Source organism: Podarcis raffonei, chromosome 3, assembly GCF_027172205.1.
Source record: "Podarcis raffonei isolate rPodRaf1 chromosome 3, rPodRaf1.pri, whole genome shotgun sequence".
NCBI lineage: Eukaryota > Metazoa > Chordata > Lepidosauria > Squamata > Lacertidae > Podarcis > Podarcis raffonei.
In genome coordinates this window covers 95,186,612-95,201,651 of record NC_070604.1, presented here as the reverse complement: position 1 = coordinate 95,201,651, position 15,040 = coordinate 95,186,612, and the positions used below count along the sequence as shown (strand labels likewise).

Below are 15,040 nucleotides of genomic sequence, written 5' to 3'. Positions count from 1 at the left end.
ACCTGGACTCACTTTGGAGTTTAGAATTCTGATCAATTTCTGGACCTGAATATGCTCAGAACCTACTTCTGGCTGTCCTGGTGAATGAGACAAGGTCAGGGCTAACAATGGAGACATGGGGGCCAGGCCACCACATGCATTATGTCGACTTGATTTCAAAGAATGCTTGCATAAGGCTTATGAATCATACGAGCATAAGAAGAGTCTCCTGGATCAGGCCAATAGCCCATCTAGTCAAGCATCTCACAGTGGCCAAGAACATGCTTATGGGCAGCCTGAAAGCAGGACCTCACTGCCACATCACTTGCCTCACTTGTGATTCCTAGCAACCATATTCAGTCTGTCTACACTGACTGGCAGCCGTTGTCCAGGATTTAGGGCGGGGTGGCGTGGGGACGGACACTCCAGTCCTACCTAGAGAGGTCACTGATTGAACCTGGGACCAGATCCTGTCCCACTGAGCTGCGGCGAAATGCCTCGCGCTGCAAGTAGACCACACACACACACACACACACACACACACACACTATATATATATGGTGACAGCAGCCACAAAATTAAAAGACGCCTGCTTCTTGGGAGAAAAGCAATGACAAACCTAGACAGCATCTTAAAAAGTAGAGACACCACCTTGCCAACAAAGGTCCGAATAGTAAAAGCTATGGTTTTCCCAGTAGTGATGTATGGAAGTGAGAGCTGGACCATAAAGAAGGCTGATTGCTGAAGAATTGATGCTTTTGAATTATGGTGCTGGAGGAGACTCTTGAGAGTCCCATGGACTGCAAGAAGATCAAACCTATCCATTCTGAAGGAAATCAGCCCTGAGTGCTCACTGCAAGGACAGATCGTGAAGCTGAGGCTCCAATACTTTGGCCACCTCGTGAGAAGAGAAGACTCCCTGGAAAAGACCCTGATGTTGGGAAAGATGGAGGGCACAAGGAGAAGGGGACGACAGAGGACGAGATGGTTGGATGGTGTTCTCGAAGCTACCAGCATGAGTTTGACTAAACTGCGGGAGGCAGTGGAAGACAGGAGTGCCTGGCGTGCTCTGGTCCATGGGGTCACGAAGAGTCGGACACGACTAAACGACTAAACAACAACTATATATATATAATTACTGTTGAAAATGATATGTTAAAAAACTTTATATATATATATATATATAATTTTATTAGTTTTTTAACATATAATTTTCAACAGTAATTAAACTTACTTTTACATCTTATTCAATTTTTTTGACTTCCATCAATCCTGTCTGAAAATTTTCCAATCTAATCTTTCAGTATGCATTCCTTATCTTCCCTATTACATTTCAAACTCATAACCAATATCTCTATCTTTTTCTACTTTGTAACACTTTGTATATTTCTCCTTACAAAACTTCTTGTAGTCCTACTAGCGTAATTTGTTGATTACAGTTGCTCTTCAAGTAATTAATATACTTCTTCCAATCTTCTGTAAATTTCTAGTCCCGCAGGTTTTGAATCCTTCCTGTCATTTTGTCCAATTCTGCATAGTCCATTAATTTTGTCTGCCGTTCTTCTTTTGTCGGAATTTCTTCTTGTTTCCATTTCTGGGCTAACAATACTCTTGCTGCAGTTGTTGCATATAAAAACAATTTAACATCTTGCCTATTAATGTCCTGACCTATAATGCCAAGCAAAAATGCTTATGGGTTTTTAAAAAATGTATATTTCAACATCTTTTTCATCTCAAGGCCTCACACTTTATTGGGTCTGGAAGCGGAAGAGGGAAAGCAGAAGATGACAAGGAAAACTTTTCCAAATCAACTGTCCCATCAGCTTTATAAATTTCCGAAGATGCCAATGGATCAAATATCCCGGGGAGGAAATTGCCCTTCTCCTGAGGCAGCACTTTTTCCTTTTGTTTTAAGAGTTCAGTCGCACACAACGCCATTGTTTTCCCTGCCTGAGCCTACCGATCACGGCTATTGTGCGTCGGTATGTGAAGTGCTTGGTGCAACAGGAAGCCCTGGAAATGGGTGTGTGTGTGTGTTGTCAACAGCGCCGTTTGGCACAGGATGTTGGACTTCTTGGATCAGCTGCCAAGCCTCGGGAAGCGGACTCTCCCCGCCCGCTGCCCTTTTGTGGGGACACAGGGAGGGCAGGCTGCGGCCTTGGCGCTGGCGCCGCCTAGGCGAAAGTGTCCCTTGAGCGCCACCTGTTACTTCTCTCCCGCCGGCCCGGCGCGCGGATCTCCTCCTGCGCGCTCGGCTGAGGGAAGGCAGCAAAGGTGCCTCAGGCTCTTCCCCAGCGCCGCCTGCGCATTCTCCGCGGGGCCACCTGCGGGCGCCATGACCGTCGGGGGGACCCGGAGAGGCAACTACCCCCGGCGGGGGCCTGCGGAGGACGAAATCTCTATCCTGGAAAAGGACGAGGAAGAAGAGGAGGAGGAGGAGAGGAGGCAGACAGCCCCAAGCGGCCATGCTGAGGAGGGGGAGTCCGGCTGCGCCTCCAAGAAAGTCGTCTTCGCCGTCCTCCCGGACAGGTACGAGCCTCTCGGCGGCGCGGAGGACGAGCAGCAGCCCAAAGCCGAGCGCAAGAGCAAGAAGCGCAGGAGGAAGCTCAAGAAATACGGCAAGGTAGGCGGCGAGGGCGGCGGGACAAGGGGCGCCCCGAGGCCCTGCGCGCTCGGCGGATCATCGCGCGCAGGTCCGTTATTCGGGGGTCAGCCTCCCTAGGCGACTGTCAGCCTCGCTAGGCGACTGTCTTGCCCAGCCTCACCGCCCCGGCTATCGGATAGGATGAGGGCAGACTTCGGTCATATTATATAATAAAACAAATATTTAAAAATTGCTGGGGGGTTTCTGGACGCATCGGATTGTTGAAATGCCTTCACCACACTTCACTAGCACCTTGTTGTCAGAGTGGTAAAAAACTGGATCTCAGCCAACCGCGACATAGGCACCTCGCGTTATGTTGCGGGAATGTGGGATATTTGGTCTGAGTGGCGTTCATGCAGAGCCGACCCATCCAGGAGGCTGGCTTAGTGAGGCAACCGCCTCAGGCACAGCAGCCAGCTCCTAGCGGGTGGAGGTCCCTTACGCCCCCCAAAATATATATATTTGAGGGTGCCAGGGTCCCCTAAGTTGATGGGCATTGCCATTCACATGGTGTTCATGTGCCATGTCATGCGATCAATTATATGGGGCCGGACTTACCTGGTCTCTCCCAATATTTTATTCAAGTTGGTACCCCTGGCCTCAGGTGGCAGGATCCACGGGGGCAGCAGATCCTGATGTAGATCTCTATTCCTCCTTTGTTCCTGATGCAGATCTTCACTCACCCCTTCTTCCCTGGTGGGCTTGGGTGTGAAAGCGGGGTGTTTTGAGGGGCTAACCAGTCTGGGATAGCAGGCTTGTGGGTTTTTGAGTGTCTGATGTAGATTTTTTTTCAATTTTGTTGTTCTGTATGGGACAATGATAATAAAGATTATCGTATCATTTTCCTCAGGTGCCAAAATGTCTTGGGCTGGCCTTGTGCGCAAGGGTATATGCTTAACCTTTCTGTTCAGATGACTCCTAGAGAACATGTAGAGGGTCCAGGATGGTGCTCAGTTCAGTTCTCTCAGCATTCGTAAGGTCTTCTGTACAGTGATCCAAGACCGCCCTTTCTCGCTTTCAGAGGTCGTAGCAACAATCCCAGTTGTTGACATCCTTGTGTGCATGTTCATTGCAAGTCTGAAGCCACCTGCTTTTGAAGGACTGTAGGATGTTGAAGATGGATGGGATCTTGGAGGTCATCTAGTTTGCTCAGTTCAGGGATTTGGGCATAGCTGTCAACTTTCAGATTTGAAAATAAGGGATCAGCAGCTTCACCTGTCCCAAGGACAGTCTATGGGATATCTAACAATCTGGGATAACAGTGGGAAACAGTGCTGGAATAAGGGAATTTCCCGCAAAAAAAGGGAAGGTTGACAGCTATGGCTTTGGGGAAGAATCATTCAAGAAACCACATGGTCAGAGTGGGGCTTTCCAGAGACAAAAAGGGATCTGGGTCGGTTTTGCTGTCTATTGCTCTAATTAGGAAAGATAATCTTGTAGCAGCTGTGGAACACTGGTTTTATAAAAGGAAATAAAAGAATGGACCATGAAGATAAGGAGACTTTTTGTGTTAAAATGCACACACAGAGAGGCCAGGTGTTTGTTTGTGGCTAAAAGATTTCCCAAATCCAGATTAAGTCGTGCAAAATAACAGCCACTCTCTACATTCGCTATCATAAAGTGAAGTGAAATTTCTTCCCTTGTCATGTTAAGGTTCCAGCACATCAGCCAGCCTGTGCAAATAAAAAAATATTTTGACATGAAGTCAAAAAGACAATAATGAGGGTGGTCAGGGGAGGGTGTTTCATGAACTATGTACCTCAGTGGAAAATACCGTCTTTTCTGTTATACTTCCATGGATGGAAGAGGGTCTCTGATGCTCATCTAAGAGCAAGGTCATGAGCGAGAGGGGATTCTTGAGGTACTTCGTTGCTCTCCAGTTGTTATTGGATTGCAATTCTCATCAGCCCCAGCGTGGCCAGTGGTCAGGGATGAAAGCACTTGTAACCCAACCATATCAGCAGAGCCACAGGTTGCTTACCCATCTCTTAGGGCTTTGTAAATTCAAAACAGCGCTCCACATTGGAGTTGGATGAGGATTAAGTTAAGAATCCCATAATGGTTAAAAGTATTTAAAGAGGCAAATCTTCATCCATATATAGATTTCATCGCGTTGTATACAAAAATACAAATATCCATTCAATATTAAACCAAACAATAAAAACTGAGGCAAAAAATAAAAACAAAAACATATGAAGAAATAAACTAGAAACTTATTCAAGTGGAAAAAACACTATGTAGCGTTTCAATGGCTTGGCAGATAAAATAACTGCTCTATTTTGCACACTTCCTTTCAGGATGAAAAAGAAAACCTGCAAAGTACACGCTGTGGAAATTATTGAATCAAGTGCAACTATATAAAATTGCCTTTCGCAAATCACTGTGATGAGACTTGGTTACAAATCTGAATTGGGTGGTTGTAGGTACAAAAGAGATAATAAAAAATGCAATGGTGTAGCAATTGTGTATCAATGAAAGATAGCCATAATTTCTCTTTGTTCGTGCTCCAGTGAAAATCTGGCAGGATGTATGACACAGTGGCATCCTGCATATGAGCCATTTTCAGTGTTCTCTAAAAATGTGGATTTATTATTTTTTTATAAAAAATCATTTAGCTTATTTCATTTCAAGTTTTGATCATTAAAAGCTGAGCTGCTTATTTTTCAGATGCCTGATTAATATAGCTGAATTCCTGTCCTCATAATTAATAACAGTTAATTTTGTTATAATTAATGCAGCAGCTGGTCTTAGTTGACAGCAACACTATTTAAAACAGTCGTGAGGGGGGATCTCATTAAAGAAGAAAAGGGTCTAATAAATGCCAAAACAAAAATTCTTGTGATAATAAAATTAATAGTAGTAATTTGATTCCTTACTTGTCCTTCATCAAATGGTCCCAGTGTGGGTCATACCAATATAAAAACACAATATCAAAATCTGTTAAAACAAAGTACAATAAAAAGAATAGGGTGGATCCTATATATGCATGTGTGTATCAGGTGACAAAGTGGTAGGAGACAAGAATGTTCATTTTCCTTGTAACTGTGCTATCCTGAATGCAATCAGTTGTTTAAATTTGTACACTAAAAGTTTATTGTTTTAAATTCCATTTTGTTTTAGTTATTTAGAAAATTTTGTATCACTTCCTTCACTAAAAAGCAAACTCAAGTAGGGTCACAATCAGATAAAAACAATACAAAACTAGTCAATAAAACTATCTCAAGCCTGAATAGTAATATTTATTTATTTAATTATAAAATATGTATGCCTCTTGTCAAAACCGCTAATTGGTTTACTTACTTTCGGAGGAAGGGCATGATTAGATAATTACATTATAGTTATCAATAAAAGCAGAAGTTAAAGACAAGCTGGCCTAAACTATCAAAGTATACATAAAATCAGTGGTTTGAAGTACTGTATACCTTTAAAAAAATCCTATTAAAATGCATGACAACCTTACATATGTGGGTGGGCTTGCCTAAGCAACAAATAATTTAGCAGGCATTAAAAACAATACAATGAAGGCACCTGCCTCATATCAATGGGTAAGGAGTTAAAAAATGTAACTGCTGCTGAAAATTCAGTTCCCTACCAGTGCAGGACAAATATTTTGTGGTACTTGTAAAAGCGTTAGTTCCTCAAAGTGGTTGAATGGATATATACGGGGTAAGGGGATCTCTCAAGTAAGCTCATTCTGTATCTGTACCAGGTGGCTCAATATCTCAAAACCCTTCTGATGAATTTGTTCAGCTGGTGCCAATAGTTGAACCATGTTGGTGCCAATCATGCCTCGAGGGAAGAACATGTCACATTCAAGGTGCCATCACTGAGAAGGCCCTGTCTCAAGCTAAAGCACCTAAGGTTTTGCTTAGTGATAGAGTGACAAGAAAGACCTTCCTGACAAATCTTAAATGCCCAGGCAGGACAATGCCAAGGGAGGTGCTTCTTTAGATAACTGGGTCCTAACTCATTCAGGGAAGCATTAAAACCTTGATTTGGGCTGTGTAGCATGTGGGTTGCTGCTGCATACTCTTCAGAAGCGGCATTGCATGATTCCAAACAACTGAAGCATTTTGCACCAGCTGCTGCCTCCAAACCATCTTCAAAGCCACATTGAGTGCATTGCTGTAATCTAGCCTGGAGGTTACCAGAGCATGGATTACTTTGTTTAGGATAGTGTTTAGGATCTTAACTGCCCTAGAGCACACCAGTCCTGGTTTGCTTGTTATGACCACAGCTTCAGCTTTGCCACCTTCAAGTGAGTCTCCTGCTGCACATTCTCCTATGCTGCCCAGTATGGGTGAAATTTTCTCCTTGCTCCCTGACCATGTACGTGGTACCATCTCCTCTCTCTCTCTCTCTCTCTCTCTCTCTCTCTCTCTCTCTCTCTCTCTCTCTTGTCTGTCTGTCTGCCCCACCCCTTCAACACCCTCCTCAAAATCCAAGTCTTTCTACAAGGCTTAAAAACCTCTTAATCCATCTTCCTGTAGCGAAGTATTAAGTGCCTTAACCTGCTTTTGCTCACACATTTGCTTCTCTCTCAAACCCCATTTTATCTCCCCTGTTGCCTATTTAGATTGCAAATTACTTGGTAAAAGGGATCTGATTCCCCCCCCCCTTATGGAACTTCATGTAGACAGATAGGTGAGGCATAATACATTCCTCTGTTTACAGTGCCCCGGATGTGAATGCTGTTGTTTCTGTAGGCAAAACAACACACAGAAAACAAGGAGTATCAGTGACTGGCTACTAACTCTGATGGCTGTGCTATTAACCTTCACTGGTGGAGGCAGCATACTTCTGAATGCTGGCAGCAGGGAAACAGCAGAAGATGGATAGTGTTGTTGTGCCCAGCTGCTCCTTTCGGGCTTCCTATGGGCATCTGGTTGTGAGAGCAGGATGCTGCACTAGGTGGGCGTGGGCCACTGGCCTGATCCAGAAGAGGCCTCTTACCCTCTTAGCAGGTTTGAGGGAGTTCATAACCAGGTTTGAGAATTAAATATCTATATATCCTTGGATAAAAGGTGAAGGACACTCCTCCCTGCAAAGAACCTAGTGAGGACTGAGAGTGCTGCTCAGTGGCTACAGAATGCTGGTTGGTTGACTGCTGACTGTTGGGAGGGGACAAGGGGAAATCGAGTGGATGGAATCCTGGAAAAAAAAAGAGTGCAGCATTTTGTTGCAGGCTCCACTTATAAGTATGTAATAACAACTTTATGTTCATGCAATCTTCTTTGGGTAATTCTTGTGGCTGAAGGCTGCTCTTGCAGCACAAACAGAATTGTCTTTGAAAAAACAAATAACAAGTTAAATCCAGTGAAGGAGCTTGTTGGATTTCACCTCCCCCCTTTTTCCCTTTCCCTTTTAAGAAGAAACCAGTCCTATCTGAGCTGAAGCCAGCATTCCTGTAGATCAAAAGAGAGACCTGCCATTTCAGTCTGTAAAATACTCTAAGCTAATCCACGTGACAGATGCTTTGCATCTCTTTGTGCCGCTTGGCATCCTTACTTTGACAATGTTCCAGTTAGCAAGAAGTGTGAGCTTCGTATCCCACCCTCTGCAACAGAGACAAAGAGATAAAATAATAGACCTCCCTTCCGTTCTGTGTCCGACTGCATCAGCATTAACACTTTGCTGCTGGTTTACTGCAAGAGTTTTACCACTGAAAATACTACTCTTGCTGTTTGTTTATTTATTTATTAATTCATTATACGTATACCTGTCCTTTTAAGAACATAGGAAGCTGCCTTATACTGAATCAAACCATTGGTCCGTCTTGCTCAGTCTACAATGACTATCAGGGGCTCTCCAGGGTTTCAGCACTACCTGGGGATTGAACCTGCAAACTTCTACATGCTCTGCCATTGGAATTACCAGTCTTTCCCTCGTACCAACCCTTTTCTGCAAGGAGGTCAAGGTGGCCAGTGTGGTGTAGTGGTTAGAATGTTGGACTAGGACCTGCGAAACCAGGGTTAGCTCACTGGGTGACCTTTGGCCAGTCACTGTCTCCCAGCCTAATTTACCTCACACGGTGGTTGTGAGGAGAAAATGGAGAGGTGGGGAGAGCCATGTATGCCACCTTGAAGTCATTGGGATATAAATGACCCTTTCTCCCTTTTATCCTTACAACAACCCTGTGAAGTAGGTTACTCTGGCCCAAGTGACTGGTTCAAGGTCATTCAGTCAGGGACAATGGCCATAGGTTCCCTATCCCTGGACAAAATAGTAAGCATCAGGTTGTCTGTGGAAATTTCATATATTGTATGGGTCAACTGAAAGGATGATTAGCTCACGTGTTGGTGCCGATAGTCTTGTATATAAGATCCAACATGCAGCAGTCATGTCAGCTTTAAAGCACATTTGAAACACATTCATTTCCTCAAAGAATTATGGGCATTGTAGTTTACCCCTCACAGAGTTACAATTCCAGTAACCCTTAACAAAGTGCAGTGCCCAGAATTCTTTGAGGGGGCAAATGTGCTTCAAATGTGATTTAAAGGTATAATCTGTGTACACAGGGAGTTTGATGGCGATGATTTGTTGTCTGTGTCATTTGCTACAGGTTTCGGTGAGACTTTCACATCCCGCCTCTTAAATATTGCTTCATCGTGTATAGGAAATGAACACAAAGGTCATGCTGTATGTTTGTGTTGGAAAGTACCTTGAACCCTGTTGAAATCAGGGCTCCATTGTTTTGGCCAAGGTCCAAGCATTTTATGACACAATCTCTGCCAGGCCCAATGAAACAAAAGAGGTGAAGTAATTTGGCCAAGGCTAGATAGAGGATGAGACAATGATGTCCTCTATCTGACTACCTCTGTTGGTGGCTTTCCAGCTTCATCTTTCTCCTCCTCAAACAGGAATTTATTCTGATCTTGCACCAATGACTTCACACAATTCTAAGCATTTGATAGGGAGTTGGCTGCACCAGTGCATTTTAAAGAGGTGATTGTGCAACTATTTGTAGGCCCTATCACAGAGATGGGGAACTCTGAACCTTCCAGATAATGCTGGATTACAACTCCCATCAGCCCAGCCAACATGGCCTGTGGTCAGGGATGATGGAATTTATAGTCCAACAACTAGAGGGTCACAAGTTCAATCACTGCCCTGCCTTAAGTTTGCTGCTGCAGCAAGTTTTAGAATTACAGTGGTACCTCAGGTTAAGTACTTAATTCGTTCCAGAGGTCCGTACTTAACCTGAAACTGTTCTTAACCTGAAGCACCACTTTAGCTAATGGGGCCTCCTGCTGCTGCCGCGCCATCAGAGCACAATTTCTGTTCTCATCCTGAAGCAAAGTTCTTAACCTGAAGCACTATTTCTGGGTTAGTGGAGTCTGTAACCTGAAGCGTATGTAAACCGAGGTACCACTGTAGTTTGGACCAAAGGGCCAAAATTTAGCCACTTCATAGAAGTGAAGAGTTGGAAAGGACCCTGAGGGTCAACTATTTCAATCGCCTGCAATGCAGGAATCTCAGCTAAAACATCCATGACAGATGGCCATCCAACCTCTTCTTAAAAACCTCCAATGAAGGAAAATCCACCACCTTCCAAGGGAGTCCATTCCACTGCCAAACAGCTCTTACCATCAGAAAGTTCTTCCCAATGTTTAGTTGGAATCTCATTGTTTATAACTTGAAGTCATTGGTTTGGGTCCCACCCTCCAGAGAAAGAGAAAGCAAGCTTGCTCCATCTTGCATGTGACAGCCATTTAGATATTTGAAGATAGCTATTATATCTCCTCTCAGTCTCCTCCTATCCAGGCTAAACATATCCAACTGCAATTCCTCATAAGGTGACCTTGATAATCTTGGTAGCCCTCCTCTGCACACATTCCAGCTTGTCAATATCCTTCTTAAATTGTGGTGCCCAGAACTGGAAAATAGTTCCCCAGGAATGGTATGCTCAAGGCGAAATGGAGCAGAACTATTACGTCCCTATAGTTCTGTTTATGCAGCCTAGAATAGCATTAGCTTTTGATAATTATTGTGGTATCCTAGTGTTTTGAATGTAAAGTGTGGATATGACCAAGTCTTTATTCAGACTCAGTCAACAATCCACAACTAAGTTTTTCCTGAGTATGAACTGATGAATGAGCCCATGGTGATAGATAGCTGGTGTTGTGTAATCTAGTACTTGAGGCAATCTCAGTCTAAAGGAAATAGCTTGAATTCCAGGGAGTCTCATACACTCCTCCAGCACCAAGTATTTGCTGCAAAAACAGCATAGCAGCTTCCAGTGAGGTTTTGTTTCATTTGTCCCAGCATGAATCTGGGGGAACTGCCTTTTGTTCTTTTTAATGTCTTTTCAACCCTCTATTCCTTAAGGCTTGTTTCTTATTATGTTATAAAATAAAGGCAACAACCTTACCTATCTAAATAAAGGCTTTTTCAAAAAGGTGATAGTCATAGATTCACATAAAAAGAAAGAGTCTAAAGAGAGCAGTGCAACAATGATACAAACCCCGGTCTCCCAGATCTGAGTACACCACTCTTTCTAGTACAGTGGTACCTCAGGTTAAGTACTTAATTCGTTCCGGAGGTCCATTCTTAACCTGAAACTGTTCTTAACCTGAAGCACCACGTTAGCTAATGGGGCCTCCTGCTGCTGCCACGCCACCGGAGCACGATTTCTGTTCTCATTCTGAAGCAAAGTTCTTAACCCAAGGTACTATTTCTGGGTTAGCGGCGTCTGTAACCTGAAGCATATGTAACCCGAGGTACCACTGTACACTGCACTGGCTTTCCTATACCTTGTGACCAGAAAGCATTGTGAGAACAGAGCCTCACTCAAATAATATTTTTTTTGCAGCTGAAAATAAATGTAAAAATATGTGTGGTGTAATGGTTAGTATTGGACCAGGACCTGGAAGACAGGGGTTCAAATTTCAACTCAGATATGAAGTTCACTGGGTGACCTTGGGCCAGTCACAATCTCTCAGCCTAACCTACTTTACAGGGTTGTTGTGAGATTAAAATTGGGAGGTTGAAAGACCTATGTATGCCACCTTGAGGAAACATGGGGTACAGTATAAGTTGTCACTTTCTTGAGTATGTCCTGCTCTTCAGTAGTGTTCTCTGTTCTTTTCTTCTAGAATGTGGGCAAAGCACTGCAAAAAGGATGCCGTTATCTGGTACTCGGTCTGCAGGGATTAGCTAATGCCTACTCCTCTCCTCTTGGAGTGGCTGTTTCAATAGCTACGGCGTTTCGTTAAGACTTGCAGGCTGCCACATTTGGGTTGAAGACGGAAGGAACGGTCGCTGAAGCACCTGGCCAAATTTCCCTTTCGCCGAAACTTCGTCTTCAGAAATGTCTCCCAACTCAGCACCAAGAAAGAAAAAATAGAAAAGATTGAACATTCGGGATGGCTCATTTGCTGCTCTGGACTTGAGTAGTTCTCCGACAAGTGCTTTGATCAAAAGAATGAGTAAGGCCAAAAGAACAAAACGTTGATTAGCTGGGCTAGCTTTAGAAATATAGTAACTGTGTGTCAACCACTCACCAGCAGGATTGGTCCAAGACATTTGGCCGCCTGAGGCAAGGATGGCACCCCACCTCCCATTCCATGTGCAAAATCCTACTGGATTGTCAGCTGAATGAACACTGGTGGCAGGACAGTGGCCCCCGCCACACATGAGGCCTGAGAGGTATAGGGCAGACTGTGCGACATGCACAACTCTGTCCTTCAGCACCTCACCTCCATTCCTCACCTCTTGAGGCAGCCACCTTTGCCTAACAGTGGTGACTGGTCTCCACTGGGACTGCTGGCGTGTAAGGCAGGAGGCCAACAGTAGGTGGAGCCAGAGCCAATGACAGGCACAACCACGGTCAATGATAGGCAAAGTCAATTAATTCTAATTTTGTCCCTAAACTCCTCCTTGCTGAGTTCTGCACAGGAAACACTGAAGCTAAGGAGGAGGAAACTGAAAGCCAGTTACATCTTTTGGACCAATTATAATTGGAAAAAGGCAGGGAGATGGAGGTTGACTGAGGGTAAACTGAAGTTGGTGCGGTAGTGCCCCATTCAACCCAGTGGACCAGACTGTACTACCGCCTATTAGTTGGGCTGGCCTTGACAAAAGCAAAATCTGTGGGCAAAGAAAAGGACAGCATGTAGGAGGAAATGGAGGTAGAGTGACAGGTAAATGAGACACATAAAAGGAAAACAAAGAGAGGATGTTTTCATAATTCTGGTCAGGCCTTAGTAATGATGCATGGTGGGCTGGTGTTCCACAGAGGCAGGAAAAGCTGCATCTGTGGAATGTCTGTATCCAAAATTGGGAACTTCTGGATGTTGTTGGACTACAACTCCCATCATCCCTGACCACTGGCCATGCTGGCTGGGGTGGATGGGAATTGGAGTCCAACAGCATCTGCAGAGCCACAGGTTACCCATCCCTGGTCTACATGTTAGAGCACACAGGAGCAACAGCAGAAGCAGGCAAAGACCAGAAAAGATGGACAAAAAGGGGGAATTGGGAAGAGAAATTATTTGACAAAATGAGAACTTGAGGACATTATTGCATTGGCTCCATCACGTAGCCAAGCATCTTACGATCAGTTCCAGATACCTTGGGAGTCCTGGTTCTCACCTGGAGAATTGTGAGACCCCTGTGGGTAGGGTTGCCAGGCCCTGGTAGTGCTTTTATCTCTCTTAAGGGAAGGGAACATTTATGCAAACCACGCCCGCTTTCACCAGCCTTGCCTCATGCCCACTTTCAGTGGCTGAAATGTGTTTTTGAGGGCAAATAATTACGTAGTTCCATTTGCTTGGATAGAGGATAAAGGCAGGGGTGTGTGTATAAACTAGCCTATGGTACAAAGGTAACATTTGCATTCATTGCTCTGCCTGCTTTTGCCTCTGGCCCTGCCTACCATGCAGCCCCTAGAAGGCTGCCCAGAAGAGACTGCTGACCTCAGGCTGAAGAATGTTCCCCACCACTGTGCTAATTTCACACCATGCGTGCTTTTATAAACCTCTATTAAAGATGTGGGAAACCTTTGGCCCTTCAGATGTGGCAGAACTATGACTCCCATCAGCCTCAGCAAGCATGTCTCAATAGCTAAGAGTTTATGGGAGTTGTAGTTCAGCAGCATCAGGTTAGAACCTGAGACCATAAGATGATCCTGCTGGATCAGGCCATCCAATTGTCACAGTGTCCAGCCAAGCTGCTTATGGGAAGCTCTCAAGCAAGACCTGAGCCCAAGAGTACTCTCATCTCCTGTGGTCTCCAGCACTGACTGGTATTTGGAAGCGTTAGTGCCTCCAGCTCTGGGGGCAGAGCACAGCTGCCATAGCTAGTATGCATCTATAGCCCTTTCACAGAATTAAGAATCTAATCCTCTTTCAAACCCATTTAAATTGGTGGCCATCACTGTGAGCAAGTGCCATAGTTTATGTGTTTGTTTTTTAAAATGCGTCCTGAATTTTCCAACATTCAGCTTCATTGTATGTCCATGAATTCTAGCATTATAAAAGAGGTTCTCCACACCTGCTCTATTATGTAATTTCCCCGCCACTACTCTTCAGTAGACTTTAATTCTTCTTCTGTATCACCTGCTTGACCTGTGACTGTAGGTCAGGGGTGAGGAATCTTCAGCCCACATGCCTACTTAGACCTAGTTAGGCCTCCTCTCATGGCCAAGCCACACCCACCTGCCCTACCCTTGACTTCATATATGTCATCACTTGTGGGGCAGATGAAGACCTGGCTCATCTGAAAGGGGGTTTACAGGTACCACGGATGGGTGGTGCTTGCAAAGTCCTACTTGGGTCTTGTGAAGCACCTCGCAAAATGCTCCTGAAGAGCCCTGCAGGCAAAAATGGGCCATCTGGTGCCATGATGTCAGGTGATTCATAAGTGAGTGTCTCCCACCTGTCTGTCTGCAGAAGCTCCAAGTTCACTCTCGAGCATCTCCAGGTGAGGCTGGGAAAGACTGAAACTTTGGAGAGCCACCACTAGTCAGTGTAAATAAATAATACCAAGCTGGATGAGCAATTGGTCCATCTCAGTATAAGGTGGCTCCTTATGATCTGATTGTCCTGGGACCATGTGGCTTCTGACAGCATTGCAAATGACAATTCTTGTTCTATTGGTGGTGCAGAGGGCCACTTTACAGCTTCACTAGTCTAGGGCAGTTCATGTGGCACTCAATGGCATTTTTGGCAGAGAAATCAGGGCTGGAATAGAAAGTAGCCCCAGCAATCTTGCTTTGCAGCTAGAATGCTACACCTAGGATTACAAAGCTGGTGGGAGATGTGTAAGACATCTGTATGGCACGCAAAATTTTGCCCCGTTTGTTGGGTACTACATGTTGCCTTGGCACAGCTCTCTGTTTATCCTGCTCCAGTCAAAGCAGCTGTAGACAATCAAGCAGCCTGTGTGTATAGAGCAGAAGTATCTGTCATGGTGTTT

The 15,040-nt window shown here is 44.6% G+C and overlaps 1 protein-coding gene across 2 annotated transcripts; it reads left to right on the top strand.

Annotated features, from left to right (window-relative positions):
* The first annotated feature begins 1,926 nt into the window (after nt 1-1,926).
* Nucleotides 1,927-14,263, top strand: C3H1orf115 (chromosome 3 C1orf115 homolog). Of its 2 annotated transcripts, none has more exons than XM_053383146.1 (2): nt 1,927-2,602; nt 4,921-5,242. In XM_053383146.1, the coding sequence occupies exons 1-2, from the start codon at nt 2,042-2,044 to the stop codon at nt 4,963-4,965; spliced, it is 606 nt and encodes a 201-aa protein (XP_053239121.1). In that variant the 5' UTR covers nt 1,927-2,041; the 3' UTR covers nt 4,966-5,242. The 2 variants fall into 2 exon arrangements, with proteins under 2 accessions (XP_053239121.1, XP_053239120.1); XM_053383145.1 differs by lacking the exon at nt 4,921-5,242 and adding an exon at nt 11,719-14,263 and having other exon boundaries at nt 1,932-2,602.
* Nucleotides 14,264-15,040: the final 777 nt, after the last annotated feature.

Excerpts from the sequence above, each read along its gene's own strand:
- C3H1orf115 (XM_053383145.1), top strand. The coding sequence starts at position 2,042 with ATGTTGGACTTCTTGGATCAGCTGCCAAGCCTCGGGAAGCGGACTCTC. Across the intron at positions 2,603-11,718 it reads AGCTCAAGAAATACGGCAAG|AATGTGGGCAAAGCACTGCA; the intron begins GTAGGCGGCGAG and ends CTTTTCTTCTAG.